The 18883-nt window shown below is 41.5% G+C and overlaps 2 protein-coding genes across 2 annotated transcripts; both read left to right on the top strand.

The window, feature by feature from the left end:
* The first annotated feature begins 496 nt into the window (after positions 1–496).
* Positions 497–5031, top strand: LOC139214734 (potassium voltage-gated channel subfamily V member 2). Its single transcript, XM_070845651.1, has 4 exons — positions 497–1035; positions 1160–1793; positions 2383–2508; positions 4711–5031. Exons 1-4 carry the CDS (start codon positions 497–499, stop codon positions 5029–5031), a joined length of 1620 nt encoding a protein of 539 aa, XP_070701752.1.
* Positions 5032–8695: 3664 nt separating this feature from the next.
* Positions 8696–9266, top strand: insl3 (insulin-like 3 (Leydig cell)). Its single transcript, XM_070845805.1, has 2 exons — positions 8696–8888; positions 9064–9266. The coding sequence occupies exons 1-2, from the start codon at positions 8696–8698 to the stop codon at positions 9264–9266; spliced, it is 396 nt and encodes a 131-aa protein (XP_070701906.1).
* The last annotated feature ends 9617 nt before the right edge of the window (positions 9267–18883 follow it).

Here is an 18883-nt window from a genome sequence, read left to right as displayed (position 1 = left end):
AATCCTTGCTTATTTTTTATTGTTCAGGCTAAATTCAGAAGGCCTATAGCTGGAGCCAGCCAGTGTTAACCTGTAGCACTAGTATGAACATCCTGTGCAAAAGCTCTCCATAGCCTCGTTAGCAATGCAATACTGTCATCACATTACTCTCTCCGCCTTTCCTCCTCTCTCAGAGCTCAAAGCTTTAAATCACAACACTAATCCTTGTGAACAGTATTTTTAACTTGCGTTTGGACAGAAAGGACAGCAATAGGATTAGAGAACCAGTAAAGAGGCTGAATCCCTAACTCATGCAGTTGATCTTCTCGCATGCTGAAAGACAAGCACGGTAGCTCTTCCTGTATCTTTATTTCAGCCTGAAAGCATTTTTTAGAGGACAGTATTCAGCGTAAATGGAGATCTTGTGGAGTACTGTTTTTATTGTTTTTCACTGACTTGATCCACACCGCTTGTATAAGACTGTTTCTGTTGGTTTGTCTTCTGAGGACCTGTCGCAATGGAGACTATGAAGCCAAGGTTGAAAGTGCTGAAAAAGCGTCGCTCCAGTCTTTTTGCGACCATAAAACGGGAAATGAGTTTCTCACAAAGTATTGAAGAAGAAGAGTGTGAATTCCCCTTTTCACAGGACAGCTCTGTGAAAGCATGGACATCCATGGACAACCTTGACCCGCCTGATGAGAAAAAAACTACAAAAATACCACAGATCATAGAAGTACCAAATCGGAGGCAATCAAACATTGTTAACCTGAATGTGGGTGGAAAGGTGTTTCACATCCCAAAGCATTTGGTCCTCCGACACCCAAAGACCAGGATTGGAGCCCTGGCTCTCTGCGATGATCCGGCCAAGCGTCTGACGCTCTGTGACGATTACAATGTTCAGAACAACGAGTTCTTTTTTGACAGGGACCCGATGTTTTTCCACTACATCTTCCACTTTTATTGCAGTAATGTCCTGTGGGTGATGGATAGTCTCTGTCCTGTCAACTTTGAGGAGGAGATGTCATTCTGGGGGCTGAAACTCAAGGACACTCCGAGGTGTGCTGTAGATACTTATTGCTACATATCTAATGTGTGTCTTGGTCTGTGTGTTTCAAGCATCCTTTTGAAAAGTACCATTTGTGAAAATAGACCCTCTTCTTCTTCTTCTTCTTCCTCTCAGGTGCTGCCGCATTCTGTTTGAGGAGAAAGTGGACGACATCAGGGACCAACTGAAGGTGAACCAGGAGCTGATTGATGAGATTAAGCCTCACCAGGATGACGAGGGTTACAAGAGCATGTTTCTTGGAAGATTTCGAAAGATCCTCTGGGACTTGATGGAGAATCCTTACTCCTCACTGTCAGCCAAAGCCTTTGCTGTATTTTCCAGTCTCTTTGTGCTTATTTCTATTGTTGCCATGACAATGAATACAGTAAAAGAACTCAGGGATTACAAATTAGGTGGAAAGACCTACATGGAGTGGATAGAGATAAGTTCCATCCTTTTCTTCACCTTGGAGTACTTTTTGCGGTTACTGACCACATCCAACATCAGACATTTTGTGAAGAGCGCCCTCAATTTTGTCGATGTGGTGGCTGTTATGCCCTACTTCATCCAGATTATTTTTGAGGTATTTGTTATGGATTCAGAGGACATCAGTGCAAAGGAAGACTTGAAGGCCATGGCAAGGGTCAGTAAAATCAGCAAAGTGCTCAAGGTCATCAAGTTGATGCGCATCTTCCGCATCTTGAAGCTTGCCCGTCACTCCACAGGCATGAGGGCGTTTGGTTTCACCATCCGACAGTGCTCAGAGCAGGTATGGAGGTACACCAACCAAGACAAATCTAACAGAAACACAAAAATAGGCTGCATTCTTCTGGACATCTTTAACTGAGGGTACACGCACAAATATAACAACAGACCACATTTACAGCAGTTATAAAAAGTGTATGAATAATGGATCACATGACTAATTGTATATGACGGTGGTCACTCATAGCGATGAGCCCACAGAGAATTACCAGCCATTTTAGCCTCTTCAGCTCATTTGTTTTGGTACCAGAGTTAATTCATTCCAGCTGCAGCAACCAGCTACCTGCCCTACCCACTCAGCACCAAACAGACAAATTAAGCCACATAGTAGAACATTTAGCAGCTAAAGAGTGAGATATTTCACTCAGGAGTTGGTAGAGACCAAATCAGAGCTAAAACCAGAGTGAACATTGTTATGACATTTTTAAAGTGGCAACCAAGACGCCAGTCTCATCAGTAGTCAAGCTGACAGTTATCTAACAGTAACAGTTATAGTTTTTAGGTGATATATTTGGCCAAATGAGTGGTTCTAGATTTATAAATGTGCTTTTTCTCCAAATGTGAATGACGTGTACTCTTCTGTCATTATTTAGGTGTGCTGTCTGTTTCTGTTCATTGCCATGGGCATCTTCACCTTCTCTGCTCTGATGCACTCTGTGGAGGTGGATCAGCCTGGGACACCATTCAGCAGCATACCAGATGCCTGGTGGTGGGCTGCGGTGAGTAGGATGAACTTCATTTCGGGCTGTGGAAATTTTTTCTAACCAGACTGCATCAGAATTTGGGCTCTATTTTTGTCTACTGTAAGCTGAGCCTTTTTGGTGACTTTTCCATGATCTAGGCTGAATCCAATTACTGTAAATTTAGCTGGTTTGTTTTTCCCTTTTCCAAAGATCCAAGTCAGGCAACACCTGAATTGCCATTATTGTTAATGGAACAAGAAATGGCGCACAGCGCTTAGAGGAGTCAACCAGCTCTTATGTCTAACTTATATAGTCTTCCAGATCAATTAACTCAGTTATGAAGCTGCTAAGCTGTTCCTCTTGACTGTGCTGAGGAGACAGAGGAGCAGTGTGATCAAGCAATGTGATGTATTTTGGTTGTCAAGGATTAGGCCTTCCAGGATTTCTGCTGCCTGCCTCTTCAGGCCAAGAAAAAGGTGCAGAGCCCAGTCATGCTGTGTGCTAGTTTTGTGGCTCCACCAAGCAACGAACCCCAGCAAAATCATATTGAAAAACACATTTCTTCATGTAAACCAATGGCTGGCTAAATCAACTTTGATAGAAATCTCTCAAGCAAGAAAAGTAAGAAACATGCATCATTTTTTTACTCTGTTGATGGACATATGATTGTTGGGTGTTAATCCAACACAAACAAAAACAGTATGAGCCATGAGAATTATGTTCACAATCTTTACAGATATGAAGGACTGGTGAGGCCTCTGGTTAAGCACCAATTACGGCTTTGCTCTTTGACAAAAGTCACTTAATTCTTACCTTCACTGGGCAGCAGATCTCTTACGACCGAAGAAAGACGGTAACTAAATGTGTTATATCCCCCCATGCTAACTATTTTAAAGTTGTGCTCACTCTTAATAGTTATGCACATTTTGCACAAGAATATCAGTCCTCTTCTGAGAAACATTTGTGGCAAAGTATTGAGGCCTTGATTAGCCCATGACTTTGTCCAGCCCTTGTCACTGCGCCTGGCCCTGACAGAAGTACAGCACGTAACTCACTGTAAAACCATAACATGTAGTTTTTACATTCATGTTTGCCTGTGTAGTAAACAAACTAGACATAACATGTTAATTAGTGAGCTTTAGAGGTTTTTTTTTAACATTTTGGACAGGACCAGGCTAGCTGTTTCCCCCTGTCCTCAGTCTTTATGCTAAGCTAAGCTGGCTGCTGGCTGTAGCTTCATACTTCACAGACAGACATGAGAATTACATTGATCTGTTCATCCAACTCACTGAAAGATACTAAATAAGCATCTTTCTCAAAATGTTAAGTTATTCCTTTAATTACTGGCAAATGTGGTAATGGTGAGAAGACAAAACAGTGGGGTCCAGTAAACAGTGATAGTTTCAATTTGGAATTTATAGCACAAAACAAATTGTGGCTGCCAGAGACATTTTATTAATTCAAGCTGATTGAAATGTGTCAGTTTGCAAATGACCTTATAATTATAGTGTGCAGTATATTTAGCTAACTCGCTATTTGATCTAGTACTAGTAGTTTATGGTTATTTTCAAAGGCTCAACCTCTACTTTGGGTTGAGTTTCTACTCATTTTTAAAAAAAGAAATTAGGTAAAGGATTCATTTCCTCTGAAATATGTTGAGTTGCTCAGTGTAACAGTAACAACATCCTCAAATTTTATTTCCTTCATTTTAATGTACAAGTGTACTTGTCCACCATCATCTGGTTCTCTGTGCTTCTTGCACTCTCATTTAGGGACATTTGGTTTTTATTTATCTGGTGGCAGCTGTTAACTTATATGTGTCTAATCCCCTCTAATACGATGTAATGCGTCTCGTTTGTGGCCAGACACAGTGATTGCATTCGAGAGATGAAAAGTGTTGCAGTGCATTCTTGGAGGTTTATTTGATCCTGCTCATTCTCAACTTGCAACGCACCAACTGATCTGTACAAGAAACATTTTAATCATTGCACACTCCAGAGCCCGTGGCCCACGGGTGCCTGGGGGCAGGGGAAAAGGCACCATGAGGATTAACCATGACCTGACATGACTTGACATGACATACTTCACCTTCCCACCACTCTTTAATGTTAAATGTAACAAATACCTAATCCGACAAACAGTGCAGGAGCAGTCCCTTTTCATTTGCCTACTCAGAGATTAAAGCAGAGTATTAATCATGCATGTGCACAGGCTCACTTTGCTCTTTTCATCCTACAGGTGAGCATCTCTACTGTGGGCTATGGCGATGTCGTCCCTATCTCCTATCTTGGCCGCTGTGTGGCGTTTGGCTGCATCTCTTTCGGCATCATCCTCAATGGCATGCCCATCTCCATTCTGTTCAACAAGTTTTCTGACTACTACGCCAAACTGAAGGAACAGGAATACAGCGTTTCAAACACTGAGCGCACCTTCCAGCTCAGGAAACGTCTGAGGCGCAAGTTTGACAGCTGCTTTGAACCTCAGCCAGAGGACTCTGATGATGAAATACACTTTCGGCCCACCATAAGGCAAACTATAGATGACATCGATGATGAGTGAAGCTGCCAACTTTACAACCTTGCTAACTCGAAATGGCCTTATCACCCATAGGTCTAGAAAGTGTAAGACACCCATCTGCCTCCAACTCCTAGCCAGTGTTATTTAACATGAACAATCTAAGGGGGGAAATGGAGGCAGCAGCAAGTTGAGATAAGCTTTAAGCTTCAGCTTTACAGTAGCTGCTGTTTGCACGCTATGGGTGATGACTCCTCAAGTGGACAAGACGCTCCCACTGGACAGCTTGTTATCTGTTACTAAGAAGAGAACATGGCTGCAACTCACGCTGATTAACTGAAATAGATGTTTGACATAAGGAGGTCAAGTCGTAACATTATCATTCAAATAATGTTGCACTTTTATGACTGTAAAGGGAGCATGATACTTGTGAGGAACCGTTTTCTTTGGAAGTGCTATTAACAAATTATTTTGGACATATTTTACTCTACATTCCTCACATGCCACACAAAAGACAGCATAACGTAGATTTCAGTCTTCTGTACAACCTTTGGCCAGGGGCCAACAGTTTAAACATAATGGTGAACTGTAGTCATTGTCTTCCACTGTTTTATGCTGAGGAAATACAAATGTACAAGCAATAAACACCTCTCATATTTATGTGCACCTGAGGAAAAAATGAACATCGTCAGTGCAAAGCTCTTCAATGTGCCATGCTTCATTTGCCAGCAAAGTGGTGTTCTTGTCAAAAGCACACTCCAGTCACTCAACGTGCTCTCGACTGTACCTAAGTGGGAGGAGAGGTGCAGCAGGGGGTGTGTCAGTGGCGATCAAGAGCATGAGTATAATTTTGTTGTCAAGGATTACCGGGATTTGTGCTTGCGCCTCCCACTCGGTCAGACAAGGGCAAAAGTCAGTCATTTTCTGTGCTATTTTGGTGGCACAGAAAATCTAATCAGGTACACGCGGTCAGATCCTGTTTAAGTTCTTACAAGGTACTTTCATGGACGATATTTAAACAATTTGTGATTGATATACTGTAGATCCCTCAAGCAGGAAAACAGACATACACCATGCTCATGTTAGCTAGTTAAATACAGAACATGGATGGTGCTTATAATAGTCATCAAACATGTCAGCATTTGTCATGATCCCTGCAGGGAGTAAGAATTGAGCTCCATGCCTTTTGCCTGTCAGGATCACACATGACCCAGTCCTGCTGCAGGCTGTGTTTAGCTCTTCAGCTCAGATCGTTAAACCAGTGGAGAGCTATTTTAAGCAAATCTAATATCTCCTCCCAAACAAATTTAAATAAAATTCGAAGGTTTTGAATGGCGAGTCACTGGGTGAAATCCTTTTCCAGTTTTACCGCTCTTGTGCACGAATGCTTGTAACTGTATGTATGTGGTAAAAAAAAAGGCAAACAAAACATGACAAAGGAGGGACATTTAAAAAAATGTCTTTTGTGTTACAGGCATTTGTAGTTATTTAATTGAATTTCATTGCTTTTTCCGAGAGATGGAATTATATCTATTGCTCAGTGGCTGTGAAAAATGAGCTTTGCTATGTGCAAATACTATCAAATGTGTCATTTCATGGAAACCATATTACGCACAGATTTTATTGTATATTAAAATATATACTTGTTCTGTACCATGCAAGAGTGAAACGGGCAGATTTTATTGCTTCTCCTCTTCATAGTACTTTTATTATTATTATCATTATCATATACCATGATCAGAATCATCCTGTAGATACAAGAAACTTGATGTCTGTGTCTATTAACAGACACTAGTCTGAGGGACGTCTGAGGGACGATGCTGCCTGTCTAATAGTATTACAGGATAAGGTAATGGGATAGATGCCAGTGGTTTAATAGTGTCGTCAGCATCAATTAAAACTCAAGAGTACTGAGAGATTCTGGCTGCCTCATGTGACTCAGCCTGGACTGAATGGACAGGAATAGATGCAGTCCAGAGGGACATCAGTGACAGATCAACAAGACAGACGCACAGACGGGCAGACAGATACATGCGTACAATGTTGTGCAATGAGCTTTATCTGTTCCCCAACATTGTACGCAACATTGTACACTCATTTTATCAGAACAGCTGCCTTCCTTTTAGTGCAAACAAAGTTGATGAGGGTGGTGAGAATGAACCAAAACGGCTGCAGACCAGAAAGCCAAAACAATGAGCTCAAAGTCCCTAAAATGCTCTGTAGAACTGAGGGGAGTCGACTGCAGAGTTGATAATTCTCTGTAGGTTCGTCACCATGAGTGACCTTTTTCACATCACACATCCATGTATAGTCATCTAAAAATATCAGTTACATCATCTTTAAACTTTGTGTTTTTACATCAGCTTAAAAAGACAGAAGACTGAGAGACTGAAACCACAGACGTTTCCTTTAGTTCCAAAAAGGCCTCAGTGATTTTGCATGTTTAATTACAGTGACCCTGTAGGTATTCGGGACAAATTAGCCAAAGCAAACACAAAATGACATATCAGAGAACATAACACAAAGCAGGAGCCCCTGAGGCACAGACAGTTCACAGCAGACATTTCTCCTGAGGCCATTATGATGTCAGTGGCCAGCATCATAATGAGCCAAATAAACCCTGGTTAGTTTAACATTTGTAATATCTGGCTGTGCTGACTGGAATGAAAATGCAAATGAAGAGCTTCAACTTTAACACATTCTACATGAAATGCAGAATAGGAATCAGTGAGGCAAAAAGAATAAATAAGTAAGACTTGTGTTTTTAATTCAACATGCAGCTGAGAGTAATAAACCAATCACTGCTTGCCAGTGAAGGATATTAACATTAGAGGTTAAAATGCCAAGCATAGCCAGAAGGACATTTAAGACGTTCAAGTGCCACCTTCCATATTTTTCATCAGTGTTGGAAATATGAAACAGTCACCTCTGACATGATTATCCAACTACAGCACGGCCTGAGGTGACTTAGTGTGTGAACACTTGCGTAAATATCCTTGACATCTTCTAGCCAGTTGCACTCTGTTCTAATTAGCTTCCATCCCTCAAGATGGTGTCTAGATAAGGTGTAAAGGCAACTCGTATTCAAGGGAAAAAGTAATAACATAACTGTGTCATTTTGACAATTTCCAAACAAACATTCAGCACTAAATGTTGTGAGCAAAGCAGGAGTTCAATGAAATAAACAGATTAGGAACCCTGAAGCCACATTAAGATCTGTCAGCACAGTGTTTATAAGCATCTGAGCTGATTGAAATCCATTTCACTTTTTAACCAAACTAAGACCTCTGTTGGGTTGCAAAGAGCTCTATGATGGTTTGTGAGTCTCAGCGGCCAATTAATCAAATTCTTGGCTTAACATTTTTAATGTTTTTCAAGGCAGAGCCGTAGATCATTGTCAGACCAGGTTTTTATCTCAATGAGAGTTTCAGCCTTGAGAAGACTTCGTGTCACTCTGATGCTGAGATCAAGATCAGGACATATTCTTCCCTCACCAAGGCCGAGTACATCTTTCGAAGAACTTGTCGCTTCAGCAAATTTGAAACCGCAGCTCTGGGTAACACACACCGACAATATAAACCCACTCAAGTTCACCTCATAAGTCACCACACACTCTTCTCTCTCCGCACGCCCGACCTCACCTCTCATCTAAGTGTCCAGCCGGCTCCTTTCTCAACTGACCAACCGAGGAACAGTAACACATCATAGGATGTCTGCTGCTAAGTGCTTGGTGTCTCTGATGGTGGTGCTTGTGGCTGCAGATTGTGTGGTTCATGCCCAGGAGAGGATTAAGATGTGTGGGAGAGAGCTGATACGTCTGGCCGTCTCATCCTGTGGTAACTCTCGGCTAAGGAGAAGCATCCCGGATGTAAAACTGGGGCAGCATCAATACACTTCTGACTGTAAGTACTTTGTGTGAGTTATATTTCTCAATCTTCAGTGTTGGCTAACTTGCATCACTGAGTTAACTCCTATAATGGTACAATCTATATCTTCAATTTGGAGTTTTCAGCACAAAACTGCAAATTTCCAAGACTCCCTCTAAATCCCACATGTCTTTCCACCTTCTCTGCACAGGGGACCAGGACGCCTCCATGGAGGAGCACCAGGCTACAGAGACGATCCACATCCCTGCAGAGTCTGACGAGGAGCAGGACGTCTTCTCTTTAGCTCCTCACTGGTACTCGACGTCCTCTCGTTTCAGACGGGCTGCTGGAAAAATATCTGATATTTGCTGCGAGAAAGGATGCAGCATGAAAGAGCTGATCCAGTTTTGCTAGATGATTGTTGGACGGGAGTTTACCAAGTTGCCTAATCCTTGAGTTGCTATCTTTCCAGTGATGTAACACTATATTAATTAGAAATATTTTATAATATCTAATTAATCATTGACAATGCCACACTGCAGGACAAAAGATAAAATTACAATGTGATGTGATGTGGGATTTATTTTTTATTGATATAATTTATTCTTTCATTGTAGAAAAGTTTATTTGCAATCCCCAAACTGTAATAAAGCTTTCTGACATTATTTCTGACATTTGTTTTATTTTTTATCTGTGAATCCTCAGTTTTTTGTGATGTGTTTCCTCACTTCATCTAATTGAATGCAAAACAAAACTATCAATGTAGGGCCGTAATATTTCAACCCAGTTTCTTCGGGATCATTACATTAATAGGATAGTCATGTAACTGAGCACTGGACAGTTGTTCTGTTCTTTAACTCTATGTCATATGTTCATCATAATAGTAATAGTGCTAATCTAAAATCACAATGTTTTAATCACACTGAGATGAGACTTAAATCTGTTTTTTAAGAGACGACTGGCCAAAATGACATCAATATGTTACACAAACCAATGCAGAGTGAAGAAACAGGTAAACATTTCCTAAAGCAATTTCTCTTTGTTTTGTATTTCATTGTGTCCATATTGGATACGTCAGCAGCATTGATGCTGAGGCTGATGATCACAGTGTACTTCCTATCCTTAAAACAAAATCAGCAGTGTTGATTTATGGTTACTCTGAATATAGATATTAGCATTCGTCAGTGCTGTTATTCATCTGTCGTCAGTTAATTTCACCGTTTAGTTGGAGATTAGATCAGTCAACACGGGTACATCTTGTTTGAATAGACTAACCAACAACACCCTAATCAACCGTTGATTAGAATAATTAAACCTGCAGAGAAATTAACCTTGAAATTGCAAATGCTTCAATTAAACTAGATTACATTTTCAAGCATAGATGCATGGAGGCACATGCGACAGTGTGAGTGCAGTTTACAACACTGGTGCTCTCTCTGATAGTGCTAAATCGGATTGAGGCCATTGGCCGAGCCATTCAGCTCCATAATAACAGAAATAATCTCTGTACCCCGTCCAGTCCCTCACACTGAGGAGTGTATAATTCTCTCAATGGATAATCAAATGTGGTGCTGATTATCTGCCACTCTATACTGCAGCCTTCACTAAATGACTCTAATAGCAAATGAAATCAGCCCACAGTGACTGATTGGTTAATTGGTTTTATTGGGCAAAGGATGGATTGCATCGTACGTAAAATTGTTTTTTTTGTGTGTGTAATTGTTTTTTTTTGTTGCTGCAGTATCAGACAAAACAGCTAAAGATGAATTTAAATTTTTGGATAAGTTTCAACAGCAGATACTTAGAGAGCACAAACGATGATACCAGGCTGATTCCTGCCGTGGAACTGATTCTACATAAATAACCTTTAACCTCCTTTAACCTTTTTAAGCTAAAAAACAATTTGGTTTGTGTCCTTGAGCCTCTTGTAATGAGGCATTCTGTATAATGGTGTTGAGAAGGAAAACAAGCATATTATGACATCTGAGGACTTTTAAACTGAGAGAAATTCTATTGTGCATAAAAAAAATAAATCCAACCACAAATTAAACATAAATTATACATGGAAATTCGGCAACATTAAATTTAACAGATCTGTAATTTCCATGGTCGTTTCCTGAAAAGAACCATGTGGTTTGGTGCTAATTATAGGGCAATGTGAGACAGTGTTGACTTGATACACTACCAAATACCGGTAATTCATTTCCCACGTAACTTGGAGAGTCTTTTAGTCAGCTGAATGTGCAAAAATGTGGAATCTGTCTACTGGCAAACATATAATTCAACATGTAAGAATTGTTCAATTATTGGAGCAACTCTGGAAACAGTGTCTAAACTTTAAAACATTTCCCTCTCGTTACACCAAAGAAATAAGTAGAATTATTACGAAATTATAGACTTGTAAAATAAAGTGTAACCAATATTCTAAATGAACACATAAAACGTGCATACAGGTATAAACAGAGAGGATGCTAGGGAGAGCAGAAAGGGATTCAGTGTGCAGTGCCTCATGTTAACCAGCAGAGAGCGACAGATATCTGATTTCACACACTGCTCCTCCTCACCCCACTGTGGCACCTACCCATCACACCTGACACTGGGGAAGCACTGGTTCTTTCTAACAGGTGTTACTGTTGAACGTCAATATCAGGTTTGGTTATTACAATTGTATTTCAGCCACATTTCCACCCCCTTGATAATCAGTCTCTCAACACTCATTATTGTAAAACACTCAATCACCTCAAGTGATCTTTTATCTCCTCGTGACAAGAGCAGAAATCTGATCAGAGAACACTTCTAGGCCTCAGCCCATCATTAGCCGGCGCCAACATGAGATGACGAACACATGGCGACATGGGGCTTCTTTGATGGGCTCCTCTTCATGCCTGTTTTGTCAACTGAAAAGCTGCTAAAGCGGATATGGAAATTGAAATCAGAGCCTCTCTCTCTCTCTCTTCCTGTCTTTTCTATCTCTTTGTGTCTAGTTTTATTAGGCAGGAAAAGCAGCGGGAGAGAGTAGCACCTTCACTGAGTGCCAGCAGAGCAGCTACACATGCATGAACACACAGAAAAACATGGGCACACATGCGCACATGCCAGGCAGAGGAGTGTGTGTGGTGGACTGGTGGGTGTCAATTTGCATGTAAATGAAATGGCTCTCAGTGCTCTTGTTTCCGACAGCAAATGTGTCGGGGTCAAAGATGCTATATTTGGTGTGTGTGTGTGTGTGTGTGGGGTTCATGTTTTCATGTGCATGTGCTCAGCGCTCTGCTCTGTGTGCGTGTGGGTGTACAAAACCGGGAAACCCATTTGAAGTCCATGTCTGTACTTATCTTTTAGAGCACATTTCTGTGTGTTTGTGTGATTCGTGTGGTTCATTTTGTAACCAGTGAGCACATGTGGGTGTGGAAGCAGAAGTAAAGACAATGACTGACACATCCGTTTTTGTGTGTTCATTATTATTAGTGCTCCAGGCATGCTTCTGCGTAACACAGACTGTCAGATGTTGTGTCAAACAAATCCTCAGTAACAGAAGCTTTGTCTTGTCTTGCAGTCTTTCAATCTTGACTGAGACTTGTGAGATTTACACTGCGAGCTTGTTGTATATGACAAACAGTAGATCTGATCTGCACTGATTATGTGAGAAATAAATCAAGTGGCAACATGAAATTAAATAAAGTCTAAACTAAAATCCTATTTTATTTTGCTGGGTCAGTGTGGGTACACATTCACATAAATACCAGCCTCCCAAACGACAGATTTATATATGTAAGTATCAGCTACATTTACAGCTACTTTCAATTGACCACGAGGGTCAATTTACTCAGTGCCAAAGAGTTTGAGTTTTCATCAAACTTACACATGACGTAGTCCACTTTGTTGCCATCATGTGAAGAAGGTAGGAGATACTTAATGCTTTTAGTATAACTGTCATCGGGCATTTCACAACAGGTGTCTGACTGCATAGTTGAGCATCATGTGAGGATTAAAACTATATATATACTATACTATATATAACACTATGTCCATCAAGTGGTTTCAGCTGGCTTGATTTTGGCTGTCATGACCCATTGATGTTTGTTTGGTTTCCAGACACTTTCATGCTGTTAGGCACAGGATTTATTGGAGCTGTAAGACAAAAAATGAATTTCAAAGTCATAATTCTGATGCAAAAGTTGAATGCTCCTGACAAGCTTAAAACTGGTAACTGTGATAACATGACATGGGCAGCATTAGTTGATGTCAATGCATCAAAATGCAAACAAAGAGTAAAATAGACCTTATTGTCACCGTCCTTCAGGACAGCTGTGACAAAACACCGAGATCACCTCAGAATACAATTAATACTTAGTCAGGATGACCCCTCCAATGGACTGTTTGACCACTCACCTTCTCTTTCCGTCTAAGTGTCCCAAACCAGTGAGCTAGCATGCACAAAACCAGAGCCCTGAACCTGACACACCTAATGAGACGGAGGACATAATTAATTAGTCATTAGCTACACCTCTACTTTTAGTGCTATAAGTGTCTGTGAAGAAAAGGCCAAGGACTGCATGTAAAGAGAAAATCGTCCTCCTTAAGTAGGAAGGCTTCACATCAAATCCCAGCCTGCAGGGCTTCACATTGATCACATGTGAATGCATTAGGAGGCCATTTGGACTCCATAAACCAATGGACACACCATTAACTGAATGTGTGTGGCCCCGCTCCTGAACGTTCGAGCTCTGGGAAAGGCAAATCTCGCCGGCCCCTAACAGCATCCCACGTATTGTGCAGCTTGGTTATCTTTCCACCTGTACCATCCACCATCTCCTACTGTGATGTGACGGGCCTTGTCTTCTTCTCTGCTTGACAACAGTTAGACAACCTGACCAGCAGTGACAGCTTCAGGAGTATCGTGTGATTAGACGCCGCTCCCAGGGGACGAGGGAGAGGAAGCCGAGCTACCAAAAGAGCTTTCTTGTTGTCTCTCGGTGTTCTCTGATCCCCTGTCATCTACCTAGCTGTATGACTGGGGATAGGGTTTCACTATCTTTAGCATTGTTACTATTAGATACTGCAAATTAACAGTTTTTTTGCCAGGGAAAGCAGTAGTGAAGTAGTACATCTGAATGATTTTATTACTTTATGAAATGGATTCTTAGCATCGTATCTAACCTTGATTTTGCATATGATGCAAATATTTGCACTTTTTAATGGCCGTGCTGTGATTGAAAATACCTTCTAAGACATATTCATCATCATAAACACACCATATATCATCTATTTAGTTACAGGCTGCTGGGAAAAACATTTTATGTAGACTCATAAATTAAAATATAAGGATAAATCTCGATTGGAGCTGTGTCAGACACTCTGTACTCAGTCTATATGTTTTGGAGTTTGTAAAAATGAGACGAGCTCTGGAGGGAATCTGTGGTCTTGTCACTTTCTCAGGGGAGGTCTCATATAATCCTCATCCTCCTCTTTGCCTAAACCTTTAGCATGTTTACTATATTCCATGCCATGCCACCTTTGCAGTACATTTTTCCATATGATACCACTGATTTAGCTGTTTTCGGTCTTATATATATATATTATATATACAGTATCTCTATATAAGACAATTGAAATAGAGCTCATCTGTGAAGGAGTCCAGTCAAATTGTTTTTTAGGGGGTCCTCATGAATGTTTTGTATATCGTATTCGAATAGGTCATGAGAATATACAGTAATTTTTCTGTTTGATTCCTCTACAACTTTAAATGTCCCCAGATTTCCATAGCCGCTGGCCTCTGAACCAAAGCCAATTATTACCTCAGCTTCCTTAATTACTTCCTCGCCCTATACGGTCTTCCATATGCATGTCATTATATCCGATTAATCTGTCCAGTGAAAGAACAGAAGCACATGCAGCAGACACCACACACGCACACATATACACAGAGGCATTAACTACCACTTTGTCACAACCTTGGGGCCACTGGGAGGTGGTGAAGCTGAACTAATAGAGCTGAGCTGGTAGAGGGCAGTGTGGCAGCGGCAGCAGCAGCAGCAGCAGCAGCAGCAGCTGAACCAACTGCAGGCCAGTTTTCTGCAGTTGCAGAGCTCAATGCCACAGCGCAGCACAGATAATGTGATGCTCCGCGCTGCTGCTTGCGGACAAATCTGATGGCACTGGATGCTGAATAATTCAGAATGAATACTTTGTTTTGCATTTGAAATACTTGAACACAGAACCATAGCAATACATTTAAACCCTTTTTCTACACCTTCTGCCAGTCATCGTTTTATTGTCTTTACTGATATGCTGGAGAGACAATTGGTATAATATTTCAGTTTAAGTTGTTTACTCTGTGTGCTTACTCTACATTGGCTTAAATAAAAAAAGAGTTCTCAGCATTGATATGAACCAAGTGTGGAATTTTTTTATCTGCGAGTTTCCCTTGAATAGATATGTTGATGAATAAATGTATTAAAATCAAAACCTTGACTGCTCCAATGGAAATTTCTGCAGTAGCACGAGAGTCACTGTGTAGACAGACTAAGCTTACAATGTTTTAGACCAATATGGATTTTTTTCTTCTGTAAACCAGCACATCCCATAATTTGTAAAAACATGTCTTTGCGCATCATCCTCTCTTCAACATCCCCACGGTACCATTTTGTAGTTTAATCTTTACCCACAGCATATGTCCTGCTGGGTGCTGTAAAATGTTGTTAAATCAGTCTGTTTGCTGCTGCTGTGCTCCCGAAAACATTCAATTATACAGTTACTGCAAATTATGTACTTTTTGATTCTTGTTTGCTGAAAAGACAATCCTTTAATGTTCTCAAAAGCTGTGAACCAAGACTCATCTGAGCACGTGTTTGTACAGGTGTGTGTGAGCTCTGAGATGCAGCGCTAGTCGGACACACAAAAGAGAAAACTAGACTTCAGTGCAAAGAAGAGAGCTAGAATTGATAAAGATGGAAAATGCATGTGCGCGTGCCTGTGTGTGTGTGTGTGTGTGTGTGTGTGTGTGTGTGTGTATAAATGTGTGTGAGTGACTGAGTCAGTAAGGAAGGGGTAAGAAGAGAAAAACAAGACATGGAGAGAGAGAGACGGAGATGACGCTGGGCAGGCCAAGAAAAAACGATTACTCCAGCTGCTCTTTCACAGCTGCTCCCAATTGCTCCTTTGCACCTCTTTCTCTCCGTCCATCACTCCCTCTATCTCATCCCCCCATACACACGTGTGACTGGCTTGTTCCTCGCTGATGTTATGTTGACAAAATACTCCTAAGTGGGAGTACTTAGCCAGTGTGTTCAGTGATGTACAACTTGAAGACGTGAGAGAGGATTACACTTGATGGGACGGTAAAACATTGTTGGTGAGTTAAATTATGGAGTGGAGGAATAACTTTTGGTTGTTTGTACATATTACATCATTCAAATATGAATATATTATATTTGATAAATGCATATTCTTTTAAATCCTCCCTCTTTAAAGTCAAAAAGATACATTCATGCCTCACAGAAGTGTTTTAGTGAGTCTGCAGCTTATTATGCCTGATGTCTTCCATTCTTTGTGGGCAGCCCAACCAAACCCTAGTCCTCACCTTAACCTCAGACCACATCACACCCCTCAAATGGGACCTCAGAAATGCTTTGGTCTCCATGAGGACGACTGGAAAGGATCCCAGTAAAGATAGAAAAACACACACACACACACACACACACACACACACGGACATTGGCAATCAAAGTCCCAAAACACACAGAACATGCACGCACAGGCTCACACACACATGCACATACACACCTCAGCTTTCCAGGCACTCTCATTCTGTCCTCATCACACACCCTGATGGGGTGGAGGAACTGGAAGTTACACAAGCGGCTTAGCTTTGATTAGTGTATTGAATGGACTGCTCATGTTTTAACAGTAGCCTCCCCCTGAGATGGACTCGGCTGATAACAGTGACAGGAATATCGAAGGAGGCATGCCAATAAGAATGCAGTGTGTGTGTGTGTGCCTGTGTATGTGTGAGTGTGTGTATGTGTGAGCATGTGTGTGTGTGTGCGTGTGTGTGTGTGTGTGACTCAGCGGGACACCTAAGCCCAGAGGAGTAGAACAACAGCAGGTACAGTATCCTTGTACAGTGAGGCAGCTTTTAAAAAAATTGAAACACTGCCTCTCTGTCACTTCCAGTAAGTGGACCCATTAACGAATACAGAGGCTTAATGGTTCAGGGTTGGGCCCCCTCTGTGGTAAATGTACCATTAAAGAGGGTTCACCTGAACCTGGCAGGTGTAAAAAAAGAAAGGGTGGGGGCACAAGATAGCTGTCTTACATTTCTGCTCTACACAAAACAAACTAAGCAGCTAAAACTATTCTTACACTCACACTGGCCTCCTGTGGTTCTGGGTATTTTTGTCCATGGCTGCTGGTCAACTGTGCAAATTTGTGTGTCAAATTAAAACAAGGAAATCCACTAATTTTGGCAACTGTAATAAGACTGTAATTTCTTGGATCTTCTTAGTTCTCCAGTGCATTTGCCTTTGCCATGATTATTAACCTCTCCGTGTTTTTATTCTGTACGACCACTTGCTGAGTTTACATCTGCATGTCTTAGAAGGCCCTTCATCATTGTGTCAGCATCACTGCAGAAAAAACAGTGAATAATGACTGTTGTTTATTTTTTAGTTTCTCATAAAGTCCTTCCTTGATCAGACCAGATTAACTGTTGAGGCAGAATCACCTGCAGCTCAGTCGACACAGTGGACTCTCTTGAGTATTTGCAACTTTCACCACCTCCAACAACCACCCTTGAGCGTGACAGAACCCCCCCACTCCCTCCTACCTCCTACTCATTTTTATCTCCTTTGGCCTTCCTACTCCCCCTCCTCTCCACCTGCCCCCCATCCCTCTGCGTAGGTGGGTCCGCTCCTCTCCTCTTTCCCGCTCCATCCATCTCTCTTCCTCTCTTTTGCTCCAGCTGCCCTGCCATGCATAATTAAGTTTCTAGTGGAAGTGCACCCTCCCTCCCTCCCTCTTTCTCTGTTTTCTCATCTCCATTTCTCTCCGCTTCGTTCTGTTTTCCTCTCCAGCTCTCCTGTGAATATGAAAGGTGAGGGCGGCCTGGTAGCACTGGACATCTCTTTCTCTCTTCCTCTCTCTCCCTCCCTCCCTCCCTCCCTCACCCTTAACCCTTACCGGCCTACACCGGGGCCAAGTGCCAGGCCTGTCCTGTTAAGTGATAATGTTAAAATGCTAAATCACACCACCACCACAGCCACCACTGTCACTGCCTCCCTGCCCGCCTCATTCTGCGAAGGGTCTCTGGTTTCACTTTGCGCTGTCATCCTATCCAGTCACACTCATCAATACACAATGCAGGAGCTCCATCAGCCTGTGTATTTCTCTTCCAACGTTAGACAAGGTGATGTTTGGGCCCTGACCAACGCCTTGTTAATGTGCATGTTAATGAGTCTGAAGTATCAGACTTCCTTCCTTCTTTCTTTCAGTTTCATGTCTTTTTCATTTATTCAGCAAGCAAAAACATTGGGTCAGATTCAGGGTCTCTCAGTCTCACTCCCACATTGTGCCTCAACTAATCAGCAGAATACAGAAACACCAAATTTAAGAATTTCAAAGATTATCTATTCATGTGGTATAAAGTCAGATATTGTGAATATAAAACACTTTAACTGAAAGCAAAAAGTCACTGATTTAAGACAGGAGCCGAGGATTTTATTAAAATTTTAAATCTGCTGTTGGGACACTTGAGAATGTTTTAAAGCAAATGTCCTGCACTAAAGCATTAATCTAAAACCTGTTATCCCAGTTTACCAGGAGTTTGATGGAGGGTTGATATCACTTTAGTTGAAAGAGTTGGCTTAGAGTCGGAGCTTGAGGTGTTGAGAGGCAGGTAACCAAAAGAGGAGACACTTTTCTATCTTATGTTGTGTGTCCTTTGTTGGTTTGCTAACATTACGTTTCATTAGGACTCCAACACAGCTTCAGTGTGAAGATTGGACTCCTTTATTGTGTGTAGTCAGCTCCGCTAA

This window comes from Pempheris klunzingeri, chromosome 15, assembly GCF_042242105.1.
Source record: "Pempheris klunzingeri isolate RE-2024b chromosome 15, fPemKlu1.hap1, whole genome shotgun sequence".
Taxonomy (NCBI): Eukaryota; Metazoa; Chordata; class Actinopteri; order Acropomatiformes; family Pempheridae; genus Pempheris; species Pempheris klunzingeri.
Note: the sequence above shows the minus strand (reverse complement) of the source record. Positions and strands in the feature narration are given on the sequence as shown.